The following is a 19840-nucleotide window of genomic DNA, read 5'->3' on the forward strand; positions in this document are numbered from 1 at the left end:
CTGGAGCAGGGTTTCTCCAGTCTGTAGAGATAATGGAGCCCCCTATACCATCATCACTGAATGCCAACAGTCCAACCGTGCCTTGATTTTTATTTGTCTCGAACATAGAAACATAAAACAAGTTTAAAAAACAAAAAGGTAAATAGTCGAAGACTATTTCCATACAATAAGTGTTCGAGAAGGAACAGGGGGAAGTAAAACAACGTATCAAGCCCTGCCCCTTCCTTACAATATTTGACATTATAATTTAATAAAAATAATATAACAAATAATAAAAAATTAAATAAAAGTAGTTTTTTATATATCCAAATATCCAAATGAGAAAAGATAATAGGCAGTCACATTACTGCTCAAGCTCTTATATGTGTCCATAAGTGCTTGTTTATAGCTACCTTTAAATTTATAAATATTTTTGCTTAATTTTATACTCGCATCCAGACCATTCCAGAGTGATACCACACAAACTGCAATGCACATACTTTTAAGAGTTGTACGTACAGTACCGTAGGTTGCTTTAAAGCTAATGTCCCTCTAAAATTATAAACACTCTCTCTAGCCATGACATTTTTTTGAATGTTGCTTGGTAATTTGTTTTTTATTGCCAGAAACATAATTTGTGCAGATTTGAATTTGATTAAGTCCATGAATTTTAATGTTTGACTCCTTACAAACAGACTATTTGTGTGATCTAAATATCTACCATGATGTACTATCCGTATGGCTCTTTTTTGCAGTGTGCATATCTTTTTTAAGTTGCTTTTATAAGTATTTCCCCAGGTTTCAACACAATATGATAGATATGGTACAATGAGTGTGCGATATAATGTATAGAGTTTTCTGATTCAGGGTATATCTAGTCTTGCCCAGTATACCAATAGCCTACTTCTCGCTAACTTTGAACACAAATATTTTATATGGGGTTTCCAGCAGAGTTTGTGATCTATTAAGACCCCTAGAAACTTGTTTGTATATACTCTCTAAATAGTTTACATTATACATTTTCAGTTGAGGATCAGTGTTTATTTTACAATTTACAAATATCATGAAGTTGTTTTTTTTTCAAATTGAGTGATCATTTATTTGTGTCGAACCAACCTTTTAATTTGTCCATTTCTATGTTATGTTTGCCACTTCTAAAAGCTGCTGAAGGTCATCCCCCGAACATAAAATGTTTGTCATCCGCAAAGACAACAAGTTTCAGTATGTCAGATACTTTACATATATCATTTATGTATAAAATGAACATCTCACCACTCTGTACGCCCAGAGTTCCATTGAGCTGACTACCGGGGAAAGGTGCAGTCTAGCGAAGCTCCAACAAGACTACGGTGACATCTTCTCTACAGGACCCACTGACCTAGGCCGCACTAACCTAGTGCAACATGACATTCAAACCCTGCCAGGTGTCCCAGTGAAACAACACTGGCATGGCCCAGGAAAAACAACTGAATGCTGACCAGCAGATACAGCAGAGCCTCAAGACTGGACTCGCCCGTAACAGCCACAGCAGTTGGGCCGCGCCCATTGTCATGGTACGCAAAAAGGACCATACTTATCGTCTCTGTGTGGACTACAGGTCGTTCTATTGGATTCTTATTATATATTACTATTGTATTATGCACATCGTTGCGGGCAAGACCCCCCGCATTTCATTGTATACTTGTATGCCGTGACAAATAAAACTCTTGACTCGACTTGCTTGCTAGTGCATCGGGTCCAGCTGCAGACCCGGAGAAGACGTAGTGCTGCTGCTTTCTTCCTCTTTGTCATTAGTACAGAATGCAGTCATGGCAGACAATGGAAATTATACTGCCCCCAGCACTTCCTGTGGTGCATTACATTTACATTTAGTCATTTAGCTGACGCTTTTATCCAAAGCGACTTACAAGTTCTGTACGACAAGCCATCAGGAAGGGCACAACTCTATCAGCTGAGCAACAATGTTCATCAAAGTGTTGAGTGCTACAGTGTAGGTTAGTTTATTAGGACAAGTGCATGACAGTACGGTTAGTTAGGGTTAGATATATTTTTTTATTATTATTTTATTTTAAATTCGGATAGTGGTTGAAGAAGTGCATCTTTAGTCGACGGCGAAAGATTGGACGTGATTCGGCTGTCCTAACTGGGGTGGGTAGTTCATTCCACCATTGTGGGGCAAGGACTGAGAATAGGCGACTTCTCTTTGATGACCCTCCCGGAGCTTGGATAGGAGTAGGTCTGAGGCGGCCAGAAGATGCAGAGCGTAGGGGTCTTGAGGGTGTGTTGCAGTTACAAATGAACATTTGCACAGTTTTGAATGAACGTTATCCGAACAGTGAAGTATGAACAAGTATGACAAGTTTTGATATACAAATATATAGTCCAGTAAGGGTGTGTTAATGTAACTCAGTGGGGGTCCCGAGCCTTGTTGATGACGCTCACTGCAGAGGGATAGAAACTGTTCTTGTGGCGTATTGATGTGATTAGGCCGGGAGTGTTGGATTATTCCGGAAGGGAGGGACAACCACAAGGAGGCAGAGAGAAAAGGAGACGTTCAGAGGCTAGTGGCCACTGGCCATAGCGTACATGTGAAAAGAATGACCAGTTTATAATTTTTTTTAATGAGGTAGCAAGATGCTAACCAGTTAACCGCTAGTTAGCTAAGCCCTCTACACATCTGCAATAGCCTAAGCCAGCACTGTCCCTCCCTGCTGCATTACGTTAACTGTAAGTGGTATCCAAGCAGGCTGGGGCTAGCACCGAGACGTACCGACTATGTTAGCTGCCAACGTTAGCTTTGTTGGCCATCTATATTATAAGCCTCTCCAGTTAGCTGTTAGTAAGGATGCTAGCTGGATAGCGCCACTGGCTAAATCCAGGCTGCTCTTGGTTCCTCTGGCTCTGAGGGAGAACGCTTGACCATCATCACACTAGGAGAGTGCCCAAGGGCTAATGGTTCACATTAGGAGCCTTTTTTCACCCGGAGTTTACTGTCCAGTGACGTGGTAGTGAGGCAACAGAAACGTTCATATATAGTTGCTTTTGACACATTCTAGCAGAACGTGTTTTTTGAAATACAGAGAATAAAAGTCAAGCAGGCTCTTCAATCCTAGTTACATTTCCACAATCCAAGGTACTATTACCAAACCCAGGGCACTGTTCTCTATTATATAGAGGCATGAGAGCGTTGGTATTGGTATTATAAAGACAATATGCCTCTTTCACCATAGGTTCCAATTACAAGTTTAGAACTGGACCCAGGTGGACTGCCATAATGGTTACATCCTAGCATGTCAACTGATTGTCACGTTGCATCTATTGTTTTATTGTCTATGATTTTACACAAATGGCAGACACAGTTGAAGCCAGAGGGCTTTTGGAAACTTGGGACCCTGTCATAACTCCAGACACTGATATAGAGAAGTATTGAGACATTTCCCCTCACAATCCATGTGCCCACACACAAAGCAGATCATTACACTTTGACTATTTCAACAAACTACCGCATGTAATGTAAAACCCCCTTGGGGAATAATTCAAATCATATCTATAGGGCCCATGACGAATTCCATGCAGGATATACTAAGCATCCATTGTCACAAAAAAACTAAAACAGCTCAAATGTTTTAATAGCCATCGGAAAACTTTACAGAAAGACAACAAATGAAATCAGTGCGTAGCACCTATTTAGAATTCTCAGCGCGTCTCCCAGATACACCCTCCTTCACACTTCAGTCGAAATCCCCTAGCGACAGATCCCGTTGCTGAGGAGAGGGAGGCTGTGAGTAGCCTGGGGGGTTCCTGAAGGCACCCGTCTGGGACCTGCTTCATAATCAGTGGACAGAGAGGATAGTGGTAGAACGGCTTCCCAGAGCGCCTCTCTCTCCCCCCCTGTCTGCCCCAGCCCCGGTAAGCACCCCAGGGCTACCTGTTAAGGTGCTCCCTCTGGTCCGGTCTCTCTTCCTGGGCAAGAACCTCACATGCAGTCAGCTGTCTCCACGCCAGATTGAACGAGACCCGGATACTGATCGGATGGAGGGGACGGGGTTTGCGAATGGAGCGTGTGTGTGTGTGTGTGTGTGTTTGTCTACAGTACATGCGCGAGTGCATACATTTGCTTGTGGATGTATTTGCAAATGCATGCATTGGGGTTTGTGAGTGCACAAGATTAGATTGTGTGTGTGTGTGTGCATGCGTGCACTGACTCACACCCGCATGTGAACACGGCTGAATGTAAATATATTATTAGGTGTCAAGGAGACAATGCCAGGGAGTTGGAATCCTACTCCCCACAAGGACCTGACTCAATGCCAAGCAACATCCTGGACAACATCACTCTCTACACAGAGATCTTCGGTCACACACAATATTTGATCATATGAGAATGGCTTCTAATTACTCTGTGGTCGATTTCACTGGAGCCAGTCAAAATACATTTCAAATAATACAATTGTTCTTTTCTATATATACACACCTTTTTATGTATGTATCTAACACAATAAAGGGGTCACTCCTTGTGTCCAGGTTTTATCTGTAATTTATTTTATTGTAGTTTCTGTAGGTGTATGTAACACTGGTGGTGTGTTTCTTGTTTCCATAGTCAGGATCAGTATTCCCTGGACTACGCCTCGGGGCGTTGCTCCTCCTATCCGCTGTTCTACAGCAGACCTCTCAGCATCACCGCTGCTGCTGTAGATGCAGCAGCAAACATACACTGTAGTCGGCAACCAGGGAGGACGGTCTGGCTGGTTGTAGCCATGGACTTTTCAATTCAGGCCCACCAGTCAGGGGAACTGGGAGAGACATGGTACATTTTAACAAACACTCCAAATGTGCCGTGTGTGCTCAGCCGTTCCACGGGTTCTCTGAGATATCTGGAGGAAAGGGAGGGTGGGGTAGGTGGGGGGCAGGGGGGTGCGAGCCGAGGCTGTGCCGTCTCTCCGGTTTGGTTTGGTCCGAGCGTGGAGCCAGCTGGCCTCATTAGGACTTGATGGGAGTAGGCCTGGCATGAGACGTGCACATGCATGCACACATCAACAAATGTAGTGTGAAGTGTGGCTTGATGCCCATGAAAGATCTGGACAAAAGTTTGTGTGTGTGTGCGCGCGTGTGTGTGTACGTGCGCGTGTGGTTGTGTGTGTATGTGTGTTACGGCTTGTAGGCAGAGAGAGGGGGGGGGGGGCATGAGAGATGTGGGAGAACATGATTGTTACTGTGTTGTCCTCTCTTTAAGATGCTGTCTTTACTTGGCTCACCTGAGCTACCTCAGCGAGGCGGAGCGCTTGTTTGAGGGGAGAGGGAGCCGTGAAGAGGGGGGAGAGAGAGGGGGTGTTGGGGTTGGATGGAGTGGAGTGGGCATAAAGGGAGGAGGATATGATTCATGGTAGGGGTGGGTTCATCACGAGAGACGGCCGCTGACCTACAGTCTGAGGGCCGTTGGACCGGAACCAGGGCCTTGTTCCGACAGAGCGAGTGTAGCGTGAGCTGTGACGGATGGCGCCGGTCTGTTTGAGAGCCCCCCGAGCAGGTGTGTGTGTCTCGCTCACATCTGCAGGCGAGCACAGTGAACCGAGACCAAATGGCAGACGCATGGGGGCCCATCGGGTACCTGTGCACTGAGACACACTAATGATTATGGATGCGGGCCTATTAACGGTCACATCTGTAAGGGAGAACAACAACCAGAGCGCTGGGAGTGAGTCAGCAGTTCTCAACTCCCCCCTGGAAGCTGGTACATACGCGCCGGTGTCGACGTCGGGGAGGAAAAAAACTTGTCGAAAAGCGGCGGCTCCACCGCTCGTTGCAGGTCGAGGTACGAGCCTCGAAAGTGATGATCGAGCCTCTCTACGGAAAGGCGAGGCGTACGGTTGTTTCTTCCGCAGACAAACTTCCCAAGTTTACTTGGTGAGAAGCGGCGATAAGCCCACGCACTTGACCTTAATCTCAGGGCAGGAAAACCGAGGGACGCTCCACCGAGCCAAAATGATTGCGTCGACAGACCCCACCACTAAATGATCTAATGAATTCATCAACTTAAAAACACTATTAAATATTCATTCTAAGAGTATAGGTAATAAATTAAATATTACTCATTGACTCATTATTTAAAAATGCATAATATGATTTGCATAGTTTTACCCTGATAGGAAATAATAATGGGTAGTTGTCTTGTAGCGTCTTTCATGACGGATGAAGCTCGCCTCTTTTTGTTGCTCATCATCGTTCCCTTCTACTTGCTTCTCATTAAAGTTTTAACAGACGCCGTTTTAATTATCAATCCTTTGACAGGTTGATAAAAGCAACTTGACAATTAAGTTCATTGGCTCCGCTATGCATATTCATTAGGTCTTATTTGGGTTCCTATTGTTATTGGAAGGAGCACGCGTGGTGTAGTGAAATGTCAGCCATTAACTTCCCTCTCCTCAGAACTTAATGTAATTAAGCCTGCTATTGTACGACTACACAGGGGGACTCTGGAGAGCGGAACTGTATTCAGCGCATAAATGAGTAATGTCATTCCTCTGACACGGCAACAACGGTATTTCTCCAAAAATCAGCAATTCAAATCGATATCATCTACAACAACTGCTGCCTACCCTCGTTTTGTTAATGGACAAATTAACTTTGCCTTCATGTCAACGTGTGTGTGTGTGTGCGCGCGAGCGTGGGTGTGCACGTGTGAGAAAGGGAGAGCAAGAAAAAGAGTGAGTGATGGTGACAGAGAGGCAGGGAGGCGTGGGGGAGTGCACAATGCACAGAGGAAGTGGAAACAAGACGAAAAGGGCCCAGAAAGACATGGGAGAGGTTTGGGAGGGAGGGAGTGGAGGTAAGAAGGAAGGAGGGGTGGGGTTTGGGGCGTTGGTGGGTGTTCCAGCAGATTACCCAATGCACCTTGCTCCACTCTGCAGGCCCACACACTCACATCAAAGCAGTCCCCCCATATCTGCCCGAGGCTCGGTCGGCCCCTGTCCACCCCCCATGTCACTCCATACATCCTACTGTTCATGTTGAATAATTGACAGATCTGTTTTACATGCTCGGCGTTTGCCAGGACATGGCAGTGTGACTCCAAACAGGGCATGACTCCGCGTTGGGTCGACTTCATTAGAATGTGCCCTGCTAATGCTCTGGGTGCACCATGGGCTGAATGCCGTCAAAGCCAATCTGCGGACAAAAAGTCCTCTGGTCTGTTTATTGAAGGGGGATAAATAGGCTAAGAAAAAGACAAAATCAAAAGCTGTGATCATTTCCTTGTGGTTTCAGTCATTTTCAAAGCTGTCTTTGGATGTCAAGTCCCTAGTTTGTTGAAAAGAGAATGTTTCTGTTCCTCCTTAGGAGGGTTCCATCTATGGAGTGTCTGGTGGCTACTTTCCTCCAGAATCTGCTGAACTTGTTGGCCGCCACTCAGAACCGACAGAATGCAAAGGACAATGGCTGCCATGGGGTACGTGAAGGGGACAGGAGTGTTTGTGCCAGGACCATCTCTGAAGTCAAATAAGCCATTATCAGTCTGTCAAGCCAGGTCTCGTCTGAGGTCTCTTAATAACAATGAGGTAGTTCGGTGAAGTCCCTCAGAATGGTGCGGGCGATATCTTTTTACAACTAGGAGGCAACATTAGATAAACACCCAGAGAGATGGAAAAGCGCTGCGAGGGGAGAATGAGCTGAGACAAGCTCAAACGCACAAGCGTGTGACTCGAAATAAAATGAGAGAAAATATAAAACGGTGGATGAAAGAATTCCAGTCGATGTATATAGTTATCAAACCATGTCCAAACTTTTGTCTGCACCTCACAGTGGTGTGTAGAGTATGGATTTGGTTTTATTTGAATTTTTTTCAGATAAAGTGCCGTAGATACACCAGCGTCGGTATGGTATAGTTCTAGCGAGGAAAAGGCCTCCCTGTTCATTTACCTTGACCCCTGAAGTGTGTCGCTAGCACCCCCAGGGCTTGGGGCTGGCCAAAACCTTCCTCCACCCCCCCCCCCCCCCCCCCCCCCCACCCCCCTGGGAATGATAATCTCAACGTGGGCGTTTACCACGGACACCAGACACAACACCATTAGCCACAGCTCCGCTGCTGCTCATTAGGACCCCCCGATCGATATGGGCGGCCACAGAGATCGCCAGCACTGCGGAACCAACCATCACTCTTCAGAGATATTATCGTAAACACTGGCCCTGAGATTTAGGGCAGAAACCCCTCTTCCCTCCGTGTCTATTAGACGCACAGTGTTGGGGAGGAGCGCAATAAAAGAAGGACTCAAGTCGCCCTTTTTGAAGGATGTCATATTGTTTCATTTCACGTTCTGGAAGTTTACTGTCTGGAGCCGGGGGTCGACCTGTAATAACATTAGAAACAGTCAGGGAGCGTTACACTCTGGCCTCTTCTCTGGGGTTTGATATTATGACACGGCTGAAGCGGAGAGAGAAAAAAACAATGTTGTCACGGGGGAACTTCAGTCGCCACTGAACTGAAATGGAAGATATCCGAGCGTCGACGGCCGCCGTGTTGTGTGTCAAAAAGGGAACGCTTAGGTTTAAGCTGAACTGCAACATTTGACGTGTTTGTAATACATTGTTTTATATGACAACGTTGAGGATAACTACATAATAGAAATATCTAAACTTATATATAATGTTAAACAAATAGTCAAGACACTGAAAATAATCAAACCGTAAAAACATTTCACAGAATTGCGGTGTCTTTTATTTGATTATTTCCCACAATTCCTCCTCCTTTTTATTTTTTTTTAAACACGAGTTCTGGACACATTAGTCGCAGGAAATTGTAGATGAAAAAAGAGAGAGATAGAGAGAGGGGTATAGGAAAAAAAATAATAGTCTGTGTTTCTGGCAGAGAATATAATAATATTGAGGCAAAATTGTGAAAATAAGAAAAAGGGGGAGATGTATTGATTTTTGAGGAGCAGGAAAGAAAAGAGAGGGAATGAAGAAGTGCTCTTTGGCCGATATGTCCAAATGATGTCTCCTGGGAGCTTCTTAATGGTAGGGGGAGGGGCGGAGGGGGGTTAAGGGGGTGAGGTGGGGGTGACGAGGGCAGGTGCCTACCCTGACTAAGGCATGGAACTGCCCTTAGGCTAGGGCTAATGGTATTGGCTGAGCTTACTTTAAGCAGCTCTTTCCTAATGGCCAACTATGAGTGTGCCACAGGATAGACAGGTATTGATTGGTTCAAATGCTCTTGAGTTGACAAGAACCGAAAGTCCCTCAAGCATATACAATCTCGCAGCAAATTATGTCACACGGAAAGGTGATTAAAAAACAGAAGCTCAGAGCAGACAGGCTCATTAAAAGTGTAGATGATATTTCTCTCATTGTCCTGGTATCACTCTGGTATTTTTTTCTCTCTTTCCGTTTAAATCTAAATGTTTTCCTCTCTGTGTCTAAATGTTTTTGTCTCTGTTGTTTGTGGTTTTTCAGAGTGCGAGGAACTCCCTATTTGGGAAAAGCCCATTCAGTAGGACAAATCTCGAATCTGTTATCTTCCACGCAACTTGTTAATGGCCGAGCCTTTATTGCATCGGTCAAACAGTTACACATAGTTAGGCACTTTATAAGTGGCACGGTATACCGCTTGAACAGACTCAAGTGGCATGACATGTTCCTAACATGAATACAGGCCTGATGTTTACAGCCCTCTTTGGAAAAAAAAAGGATCGGTATACAGGTATATTGTGCGTATGGAACAATGCCATATATTTGCTTTGTTGCCATGCCCCCCCCCCCCCCCCCCTTCCTCTCATACACACAGAAAAAAATGCTGTGTACAAGATTTTCTCTTATTCGCAAGGGGCGCTTTCTAGACTGCTTGAGGCATCTGCTTTGATTGCATAATTCCCGAGAGACGAACAACACAAAACAAAAATACTGACTGAATTCAGACCTATAATATACCGAACAAATAACATACCAGCTCCAAAAAAAAAAAACACAGTTCTCTAAAGAAAAAGGAATTGGGATAGTAAATTCAAAGTTGAAAGCTTAGCTCTTTCACAAAGCATGGGGGGGGGGGGGGGGGCCGAAAGATGAAAGAAACTTTCTTCCTGGCTGAATATATACAGCGTGTAACATTAACAAAACAAAAAGGCCATAGTTGTAGCGCACTTTGGGCACTTTAACCTACGTGGGCATACATGAAAGGTACTTTAAAACATGTTAAGGCCTATATATACATAATAACTGGTAAGGAATTGCCGCATTACGCAAAGGCTGTACAACAGGTCCCTTGCATCTTCTGCTACAGTATATATGCGGCATGGGGGGTTTCAAGTTAAAGTAAACACACCCGTCAAACAAATGAAAAGTTAAAACGAAATGGGCGGAGTTCCTTTTTCCCGGGGAAAACAAAACAGAAAAAAAAAAGAAACGATGGACTTTCTGCAATCCAAACGATACGGCTGCACTCAAAGCTCACAGTTTCCCCCTCCTATTTCGATTAAATGCTCTTTCTCTGGCTGTTTGTGCCGTACAGTGTGAGTGCGCTACATTGCTACTTTCTTCTTACAGGGGCCTCTGGGCTCCCCAAGCAATAGGAGTAAATTAGAGTGCACCTGTTCCAGCTCCAAGATAAGCCATCTCCAGAGGATTTCCTCCGAGTAAAATGAAGTGAGTGAAGAATAAACAGAATATCACAGCATTACTCCGCCAAGGTGAAGTTGCTGCTGCTCTGGGGACACGGTTCGTTTTGCACAGCACCCGGCAAAATATCCTCTATAAAAACCTCCGTATGTTAGACTGAGGGAATGGTCTCTCGCTCGCAGCGGAGAGAATAGGACCTGCACTCGTGTGTTCCAAGGCAAGGAGGTGAGTCTGCCTTTTCCACCGCGTCTACCGGCAACCTCGAAATGCCTTTTTAACCATCGCTGTTATTCGCCGGTCGGGGGGATTGTGGTTTGACTCCGTGTCAACACATCTGTGATGTGTCCGACATCAAAACCACATTCATCCCCGCTTTTTCCATCCCTGTGCCACTGCCAACTATTTCCGAGAGTACCTAATTAAAAGTAAACTAAGAAGATCATCAGCATATCTCTCCTTTCTTCTTCTCGGGCCCTAGCCACATGAGTCATGCCGAGCCCGTCTCTTAAAGGAACCAAAAAGATGTAACCCCAGTGTGATGCCCAAAGACCACTGGCCGGAGATGTCTAATATGCAAAAATCACATAAAAGGCGATGATAATTAGGGGAAAAATGTAATTCATCATACGTTTGATAATCAGTCTGATTTGGTCTCCTATCTGCAACAGAGCATTCAAATAACCCCCCTACTATTTGCCCCCCACTCGCCCTCACACCAGTAGTCGGTTTTACCCTCTCTTTGTTCCCCTACAATACATTATCATTATTGTAGCTAATTGCATGGTTTGCCTTGAAGGCGTGCTGGAGACCCGTGATCCGGGGTTGAAACGTGGACCGGAATCCGGTCTTCTCCACAGCTTGCCTTGCACCGCTAATTGCCTTTACGGTAGGATAAGGCGTACTCCTCGCTGTGGCCAGCCAGACCAGGCCTGCAACAGGAATAAGGGCGGGGGGGGGGGGGGGGGGGGGGGGGGGGGGGGGGGGGGGGGGGGGGGGGGGGGGGGGGTGGGGGGAGTGGTGGGATGCTGGAGTTAGGAGGGTGAGCTAAGGGTGGCATAACTGAGGTGGGACGGGGAGTCCAGATTGGGGAGGGAGAGGACTGTGGTCTAGGGGGTAAAGCGGAGGGGATGGCCCCAGCATTAGATGTAGGTCGAGGGGGGGGGCGGAGTACCCCAAAGATTACAGTCAGTTAGCGCGACCCCTCTCTGACAGCATCTGAGCACATGCTCCCAGCAGAGGTGGACCCTGGCATTCAGGGAACGCAGCGGTTAGTGAAGCTAATCAAGCTCTGGCAGAAAGTGTCCAACCTCCTGCAGCCCAGAGACATTGTCCTACCACCAAGTCCAAAGGCTGGCAGTTAGTTAACATGGTCCTAAAATATTTAAGACACCACTGTTAATGATGACAATTGGTTCTCGTGAGGTTTAAAGCGATGCAAGTAAAAATTTTGGACATAGTTCGGTCCTAATGACTGTGTTTATGTAGATATATCTTTGTTTAAGTGTAGAACGAGTGATGAGTTCATCTAACTGAGAATGTTGCGTCTCTGAGAACTCTCGATAGTTCCTTAATTCAGATGGGAACGTTAGTTTTACACCAGCGTATAAACGTTCAACTTCAAAATGAGTCACAGCTCCCCGATGGGGTTTTGGAGAAGGAAATGGAATCACACACATAACTGGTGACAAAGCCTCCATCACCTCATATGAGATCTCATTCCAATCTATGAGAATGTTGGGTCTACCCTAGAATAATAATAAATATCCTGCTCTCATAGCTGCTGCTTGTTTTTTCTCAAAAGTGGGGTTTCAAGACCAAACAAAGGAGATGGTATCATTAATGATATATATATCGTGAACTAGGGCCTCTTAGAGCGGTTTCCTACAAGTGCATGGATGTGGGTTGATCTCTCTGCTAACAAAGGATCTCTAAAATATGAAGAGACGAAACTACCCACGATGAAGCTGGTAGAGAAACGGGCGAAGGAAGAGTCTATTTCCCTCAACACAAACAGACTTCCTGTCCTTTAGCAGTCTGGGATACTTTGAGACATATCCATCAAAACACAGCTGTATTCATTCATATTTCATACCTCCTCCTTCTCCCAGTGCTTTAACACTGTTCTTTGATCAAAGGAGAGAAGTCAGTTCACAACAGGAGGGTTCCCCCTGCCAGCCGACAAGAAGGAAGGCCAATCCACTGCCGTACATGTTACTGTATGGCTTGCTGCACTCTCGGTTAACCAAGACAAAAAAAATAAAAATTTCCAATTGCTTGTGAATGTAAAACTTCATAATATACTAGATTATAGAAATTGATTACTTGATTTCTTTTTTTTTATCAATGAAATAGTTTTGTGTGAAGTTCAGCATTTGATGCTGAGCTTGATCCCAAACTATACGCAGCCCTGTGCCCCTAGAGAAGACAGACATTTTTACAAAATGCTGTTGATGTAAACACATATTCCAGTGATAGGCATGCAGCAAAATTAACTATTTCCACTAAGTTAGAGATGATTGATTGAAATCTTTGTTTGATTTAGAGGGATATCCGCGACTTGGGTGATGGAATTGTTGGGAGAGCGACAGTGAGGAGCAGATTCAGATCAGACAGCTCAACAGTGGCACCACGTGGAGAGGAGTGGTCATGACAGATCATCACCCTTAGGTCTGGATGATCATGAGCACGGTGAATACACGGTGAGTATGCGGTGAATACACGGTGAGTATGCGGTGAATACATGGTGAGTATGCGGTGAATACATGGTGAGTATGCGGTGAATACACGGTGAGTATGCGGTGAATACACGGTGAGTATGCGGTGAATACACGGTGAGTATGCGGTGAATACATGGTGAGTATGCGGTGAATACATGGTGAGTATGCGGTGAATACATGGTGAGTATGCGGTGAATACACGGTGAGTATGCGGTGAATACACGGTGAGTATGCGGTGAATACACGGTGAGTATGCGGTGAATACACGGTGAGTATGCGGTGAATACACAGTGAGTATGCGGTGAATACACGGTGAATACACGGTGAGTATGCGGTGAATACACGGTGAGTATGCGGTGAATACACGGTGAGTATGCGGTGAATACACGGTGAGTATGCGGTGAATACACGGTGAGTATGCGGTGAATACACGGTGAGTATGCGGTGAATACACGGTGAGTATGCGGTGAATACACGGTGAGTATGCGGTGAATACACGGTGAGTATGCGGTGAATACATGGTGAGTATGCAGTGAATACATGGTGAGTATGCGGTGAATACATGGTGAGTATGCGGTGAATACACGGTGAGTATGCGGTGAATATATGGTGAGTATGCGGTGAATACACGGTGAGTATGCGGTGAATACATGGTGAGTATGCAGTGAATACATGGTGAGTATGCGTTGAGTACGCAGTGAATATGCGGTGAGTATGTGGTGAATACATGGTGAGTATGCAGTGAATACATGGTGAGTATGCAGTGAATACATGGTGAGTATGCGGTGAATACATGGTGAGTATGCAGTGAATACATGGTGAGTATGCGTTGAGTACGCAGTGAATATGCGGTGAGTATGCGGTGAGTATGCGGTGAGTATGCGGTGAGTATGTGGTGAATACACGGTGAGTACACAGTGAGTACACGGTGAGTATGTGGTGAGTACACAGTGAGTATGTTGTGAGTATGCGGTAAGTACACAGTGAGTATGTGGTGAGTACACGGTGAGTACATGGTGAGTATGTGGTGAGTACGCAGTGAATACGCGGTGAGTATGTGGTGAGTATGCGGTGAGTATGCGGTGAGTATGTGGTGAATACACGGTGAGTACACAGTGAGTACACGGTGAGTATGTGGTGAGTACACAGTGAGTATGTTGTGAGTATGCGGTAAGTACACAGTGAGTATGTGGTGAGTACATGGTGAGTATGTGGTGAGTACACGGTGAGTACGTGGTCAGTACACAGTGAGTATGTGGTGAATACACAGTGAATACACAGTGAGTATGTGGTGAGTATACGGTGAGTACACGGTGAGTACACAGTGAGTATGGGGTGAGTATGCTGTGAGTACGCGGTGAGTACACGGTGAGTACACAGTGAGTATGGGGTGAGTACGCGGTGAGTATGCGGTGAGTACACAGTGAGTACACGGTGAGTACATGGTGAGTACACGGTGAGTACACAGTGAGTACGGGGTGAGTATGGGTTGAGTACACGGTGAGTACACGGACGGCATGATTCACCTTCAAAACCAGCTCAGTAAGAATTGTAAAAAATATATATAATGTGCCCCTGCAACCCAAAGTTATTTAAATATTTGTTCCAATTAAATATTATGCGTAAATTACCTATATGACACCTTCAGACCTGCATTTGAAATGTCCCTCTTCCCCCAATCTCCACTATGGATATATTATCTCCAGGAGATGCTACATCCAAAGCCCCCCCACCCCCTGCAGTAGGGCTCTGGGAAAAAAAGTGTTTGAAGACCTCCCTGACATTTAGATTGTCTCTGAAGATGACTTTGCCTTCTACTATAGCCTGCGGGAACATAGTAAGGCCCACACTAAACTTCAATTGATATTCTGTCCCGGGGTCCTCAAGGGAAAATTACCATTCAGTTCATAATAAGAGCCACAACAAGCACCTGGAAAATGACTTCATTACACACGCCGCCTCGATAAAAGTTTCCCCGTGACCTGTCTGAAATATACTGTACACACGGCGCATACTAATCCTGATAAAAATGAAAACTATATTATGCATTATGATAGAATGCTCATTTGATGTTTGAGCTCGGTCGGAACACCCATCTGCTAAGGATGTGCTTGACTGGCAGGTGTGTGTTAATGTGATGCCGCAGCCTTGGACAGAGGTGCTCCGAGAGACATTCTTTCCTGAAGCCATTATCCAAATAATGTTCTGTTTTGGGAAAAACAAAACGAATGGCACACAAAATTTAAAAAATGTATTGCCCTTTATAATAGAATTCCCTCAGTGCGGGGGACATGTTAACAATGGGGCCATTCTAACTTCCTGTCCTTTCTCTCTATCTGCCAATGGATGTGACCTCCAACGCTCTAACAATGGGGCCAACCGACAACACAAGCACTTGGCTTCCCGCCACTGCCACTAAATCCAATAAGGTGGCTTTCATCTCTTGTTGTTATATTTAAGGATGACATCCTAGCCCGTCGGCCCCTACCATTGTTCTCACCGTGATTATTTTCTACTGTTGTTTAGCCCCAGTTGCGGCTCTTTGATGAAAAGGTCGCCTGCTCAATTGGAAAACAGTCATTAAAATGCGGCGGGTACCATTCACCAGTGTGCATGGGGGAACGAACTCAACCGAGCTGGTTAATCAAAAGTTAATTATATAATTTTCATGCAGATGAGGGCAACATTCAAATGAATCCCAACTCTACAATCATTACAAAAAATAAATAAAGAAATAATTCTAAAATGCTATAAAATGTTCTGGGACCAAGAGGCTGTAAACAATATGAAGTTTAATTTGAGGTAAACAGAGTGAATATCCACCAGGGGATCTGGGAAGGAGAAAGTGAGGTTAAATCGCATTTGGAAACACAGATACCAGCAGGTTTTGTTGTCTTGATATACGTGCAATTAGGCTGCTCCTTGATGAGGACACTGAAAGAAAAAGTTGTGTTTCGCAACAAATGCTCAGGGATTATTTAAAATTGAATTTATGAGATTAAAATGTATATTGCAATGTACAGCAATAATACCTAATTTAATTATTAAAACAATACACATTATGGAGGCAATATTATCCATCTTTTTAATGAGGATTCTGCCACATTATTAAAAGCTCGACAAAAACAAATAAATAGATACATCTCAGACAATTAAAGGCAACGTCACGTTGAGTTGCTGAAGCACTAAAAACTGACCAATACAATTATATCCCCTGTAACTTTATACAAATGGGCGGTAAAATACTTAAAAAGAAAAAAAATACTTAAAGTCTTTCCTCATCAAAGGAAATTATTGCGTTATGCAAATTACATGCATGAATATTAAAACCAGCGATGTGAAGTATCACAAATGAAGAACCATTGTTCTGGAAGTGCAATGGAATGTGGTTTAATTTCCCTCTAATTCTATGTGCTTTTATAATGTTCACCTTCTCCCCGTAGTGGTGCCAGCGGGTTTGGGTTCATTGGTGTGCATTACAACCAGCGCTCTTAACAATGCGGGGCCTCCCTGGTGTCAGCACAGTTCATGAATCCTAGCCCCTTATGCACCAGGCGATTAGTATGGTTCTCTGTCTGTTGGGCTTTGCCAGAAAATGAGTTCTCTTTAAAACATATGCCCCCCTGCTGATTCCTTTCCTACCCTGATATGAAATTCCAATTTTTATAATGAACACCAATTTCCTTTACAGTCTGGGAAAAAAAGTTTTAAACCTTGTCTGTTTAAAAAAAAAAATATATAAACATCTGTAGTTAGCCAAGAACTGTTCTGGATATCGTAAAAAAAGAAGAAGGGGGGGGGGGGGGGTGACTTTCATTTGGGGCTTATGAAGGCTCAGGTACCCGGTCTTATCAGGTGCAGTGACTCAATGAAGTATGGCATGACGGTAAATTAAATTACCAAAACTGCTGGAACCAATTTAATTAAGTCATTGATTTCTAATAAATTGGCTTAATCACCAGCTGTTGTCATGCTAAAATTGTTGTATCACAAGTTTGTCATGCTTGTCGGTCGTGGCAGCATTACAAAGGTAATTTAACCTATTTAGGAGGTTGAAGGGTTTTGTAGTGAAATAGCATCCCTTGCAATTCTATTAGACAGATCTACAAAGAATTTAAATAGCATTTTATGAAAAGCAAAGATTCAACAGACCCTTTGGTAGGTCCTCCCAAGACTACTAAAACGTTATTCCAATTTCACATGGAGTTTGCGAGTTATATAAGCCATGTATTGTAATTGACACATCAATGTGATAAATGTGATGTTATCTGGATGTCAGCATCGTGTTGGTGGATGATCCATCACTGGTGTGGATGATAGCGTAAATACTGAGATGGATTTCATACATTCTTTTTACATATTCTTTATTTACGTGGCAATATTTTCTTTATTTTCAAGTGATCGGATTCTTCATTCATCTGAGGAATTTGGAAATAAAGCTTACCGGTAGTTAACAATTAGATGTGGTACTATCAAAAGGTTTAAGCGTTTCAGAGATAAAAGAGAATAGAATATAAGAAGTTACACAGCAATCGTTGACAAATAAGTAATTAATAAATAATTATATATATCGTTTTTTAATTACAAAATTAAGAAACAAAAGAGTTAAGAGTTCAATTCCTATATACATACTGACACAAACTACATCTCTACAGGAATGTGCAGGTTTTTTATGGATATAAACAGGCTTTTTAAACAGGATTCTTATAGATATAAACAGGATTTTGTACACAGAGTCCAAATAGTCTTATTGTACAGAGATAATATACGTGTGCTACTAGTGTAGAGAGATATACATGTATAGGATATGTGTACAAATATACGTATGTAGAGTAAATACAAATATTCTATGATATAACATGTACAGTAAGCATCATTATTGCCATTTCAAACTTAAAATGGTCTGTGAGCAGTTTAGTCAATTCTATGGTGTACACATGCACACTGTACCACACTATATTATACTGTACTACTATACAGTTGAAGAAGGCAATGGTAATAAATTATGTATATCAGCACTTACTAGATGGTATGGTCTCTAAGTCTCTCTAGGGTATGAGCACTCGCCTCTACAGGAAGAGACACCACACCTCCTGTGCCCATCATCATCATCTAAGAGCATCACAATACTGTAGAACACTGAACACAACATCAATAAAGCAGTATCAAAACCACCTTTAACAACAAAAAAAAAGATAGGATACGTAGATAGATTTCTGGTTTCACCAGCCATTGTATGCATCATTGTATATGTCATGCATCACCATGGTACAAATGTAATACTTAAATAACACCATCGTCTAATTTAAACCATGGTCTATTGTGGTATTTAGTGACCAAAAAAAAGGATGGTAGTACTAGTGACCAAAAAACAATGGTATTTTTTTTAATAAAATATCTTTTCTGATGCATGAGAAGAATCAACGTTTTTCACCCTTGCAATACACGTATCCCTCGCAGAAATGGCATGATTCAGGCTTGAGCGATTAATTCCAGAGTGAATCTGGTCTTTATCTCGTAAGACACTACAGTACAGTGCCTCACGTGTTTTGTATACGTGGTAAAGCCGACTTACCCTGGCGGTGGCCTCTAGCTCCCCCATGGTCCCCCTTCCACCTGGTAGCCTGCCATAGGACCAGTGCTGGGAGAGTGACCTGAACCGCCAGCGCCAACAACAACACCTGCACCACCGCTCTGCTGCTGGGTTCCATTGGAGCTGGAGAGGGAGCCAAGATCATAATGATATATAATGATATCATAGTTTCCTCTCCAAACCCGACCCCACGCAGTCAGGCTGCCGTATGTGCATGGTTGTGATCAAGTAGTGGTCCCGAGAAGAGCAAAATAAATACATAATTCATTGAATTAGACGTCAAGAAAATATCAATGAATATGAAGGAACATTTATTTCCACACGGTCTCACCTCTGTGTTTGCCTTGTTAGCGTGTGGTGCTTTAGCCAGGCGAGAGCTTTATAGGTGTTGCAGAGGGCGGACACTGTTGTCAGGATTAAATAATCCCCTCTCTGCAGGTGTGACCCGTGAATAACAGGATATGAAATGTCACTAATGGAACTGGCTGTCACCAAGAGGGTCGGAAGATTGAGTCAGACCAAATCTTTAATAGTCAGTAATCATGAAGAGACCATGAAAATTAAATTAAGACAAACAATTCTCGCTCCATCCATTATTTATTGCAACCAGCGTTTTGCAATTTGTTTCTCATCTCCATACACATTCAATATGAGTAAACAAAACACAGAAACAATATGTTTGTGTATTACACTGTAAATCAACTGAAAGGCCTCACTGTCATAATCCCTTATACTTTCAGCATAAAAGTCAAATAAATACTTATTAAAGCACATTGCTTAACTGGCTCGGAAGGCCAGCGGTTCATTAGAATGAGGCGAGCACCGTAGAGCATCTTAGTAACGGTTCATGAACACAATAAAAAATGTATGTACATTACATGGACCAAAATTATCAGTGTTTCCATAGGCCTGTATAATTAATCTCAAGAATTTACAGCGAAGAGGATCC

At 43.7% G+C, this 19840-nt stretch overlaps 1 protein-coding gene across 1 annotated transcript; it reads right to left on the minus strand.

Annotated features, from left to right (window-relative positions):
* Nucleotides 1-8276: 8276 nt before the first annotated feature.
* Nucleotides 8277-19009, minus strand: gnrh3 (gonadotropin-releasing hormone 3; the record flags this gene model as incomplete). The annotated part of the gene is given in 5 exon segments (XM_084321985.1): nucleotides 8277-8321; nucleotides 18322-18336; nucleotides 18339-18404; nucleotides 18874-18946; nucleotides 18948-19009. Coding segments are annotated over 5 exon segments (261 nt in total).
* Between the last annotated feature and the right edge of the window lie 831 nt (nucleotides 19010-19840).

The sequence above is a fragment of the Notolepis coatsorum genome (genome assembly GCF_963971535.1).
Source record: "Notolepis coatsorum genome assembly, chromosome: 9".
Classification (NCBI taxonomy): Eukaryota; Metazoa; Chordata; class Actinopteri; order Aulopiformes; family Paralepididae; genus Notolepis; species Notolepis coatsorum.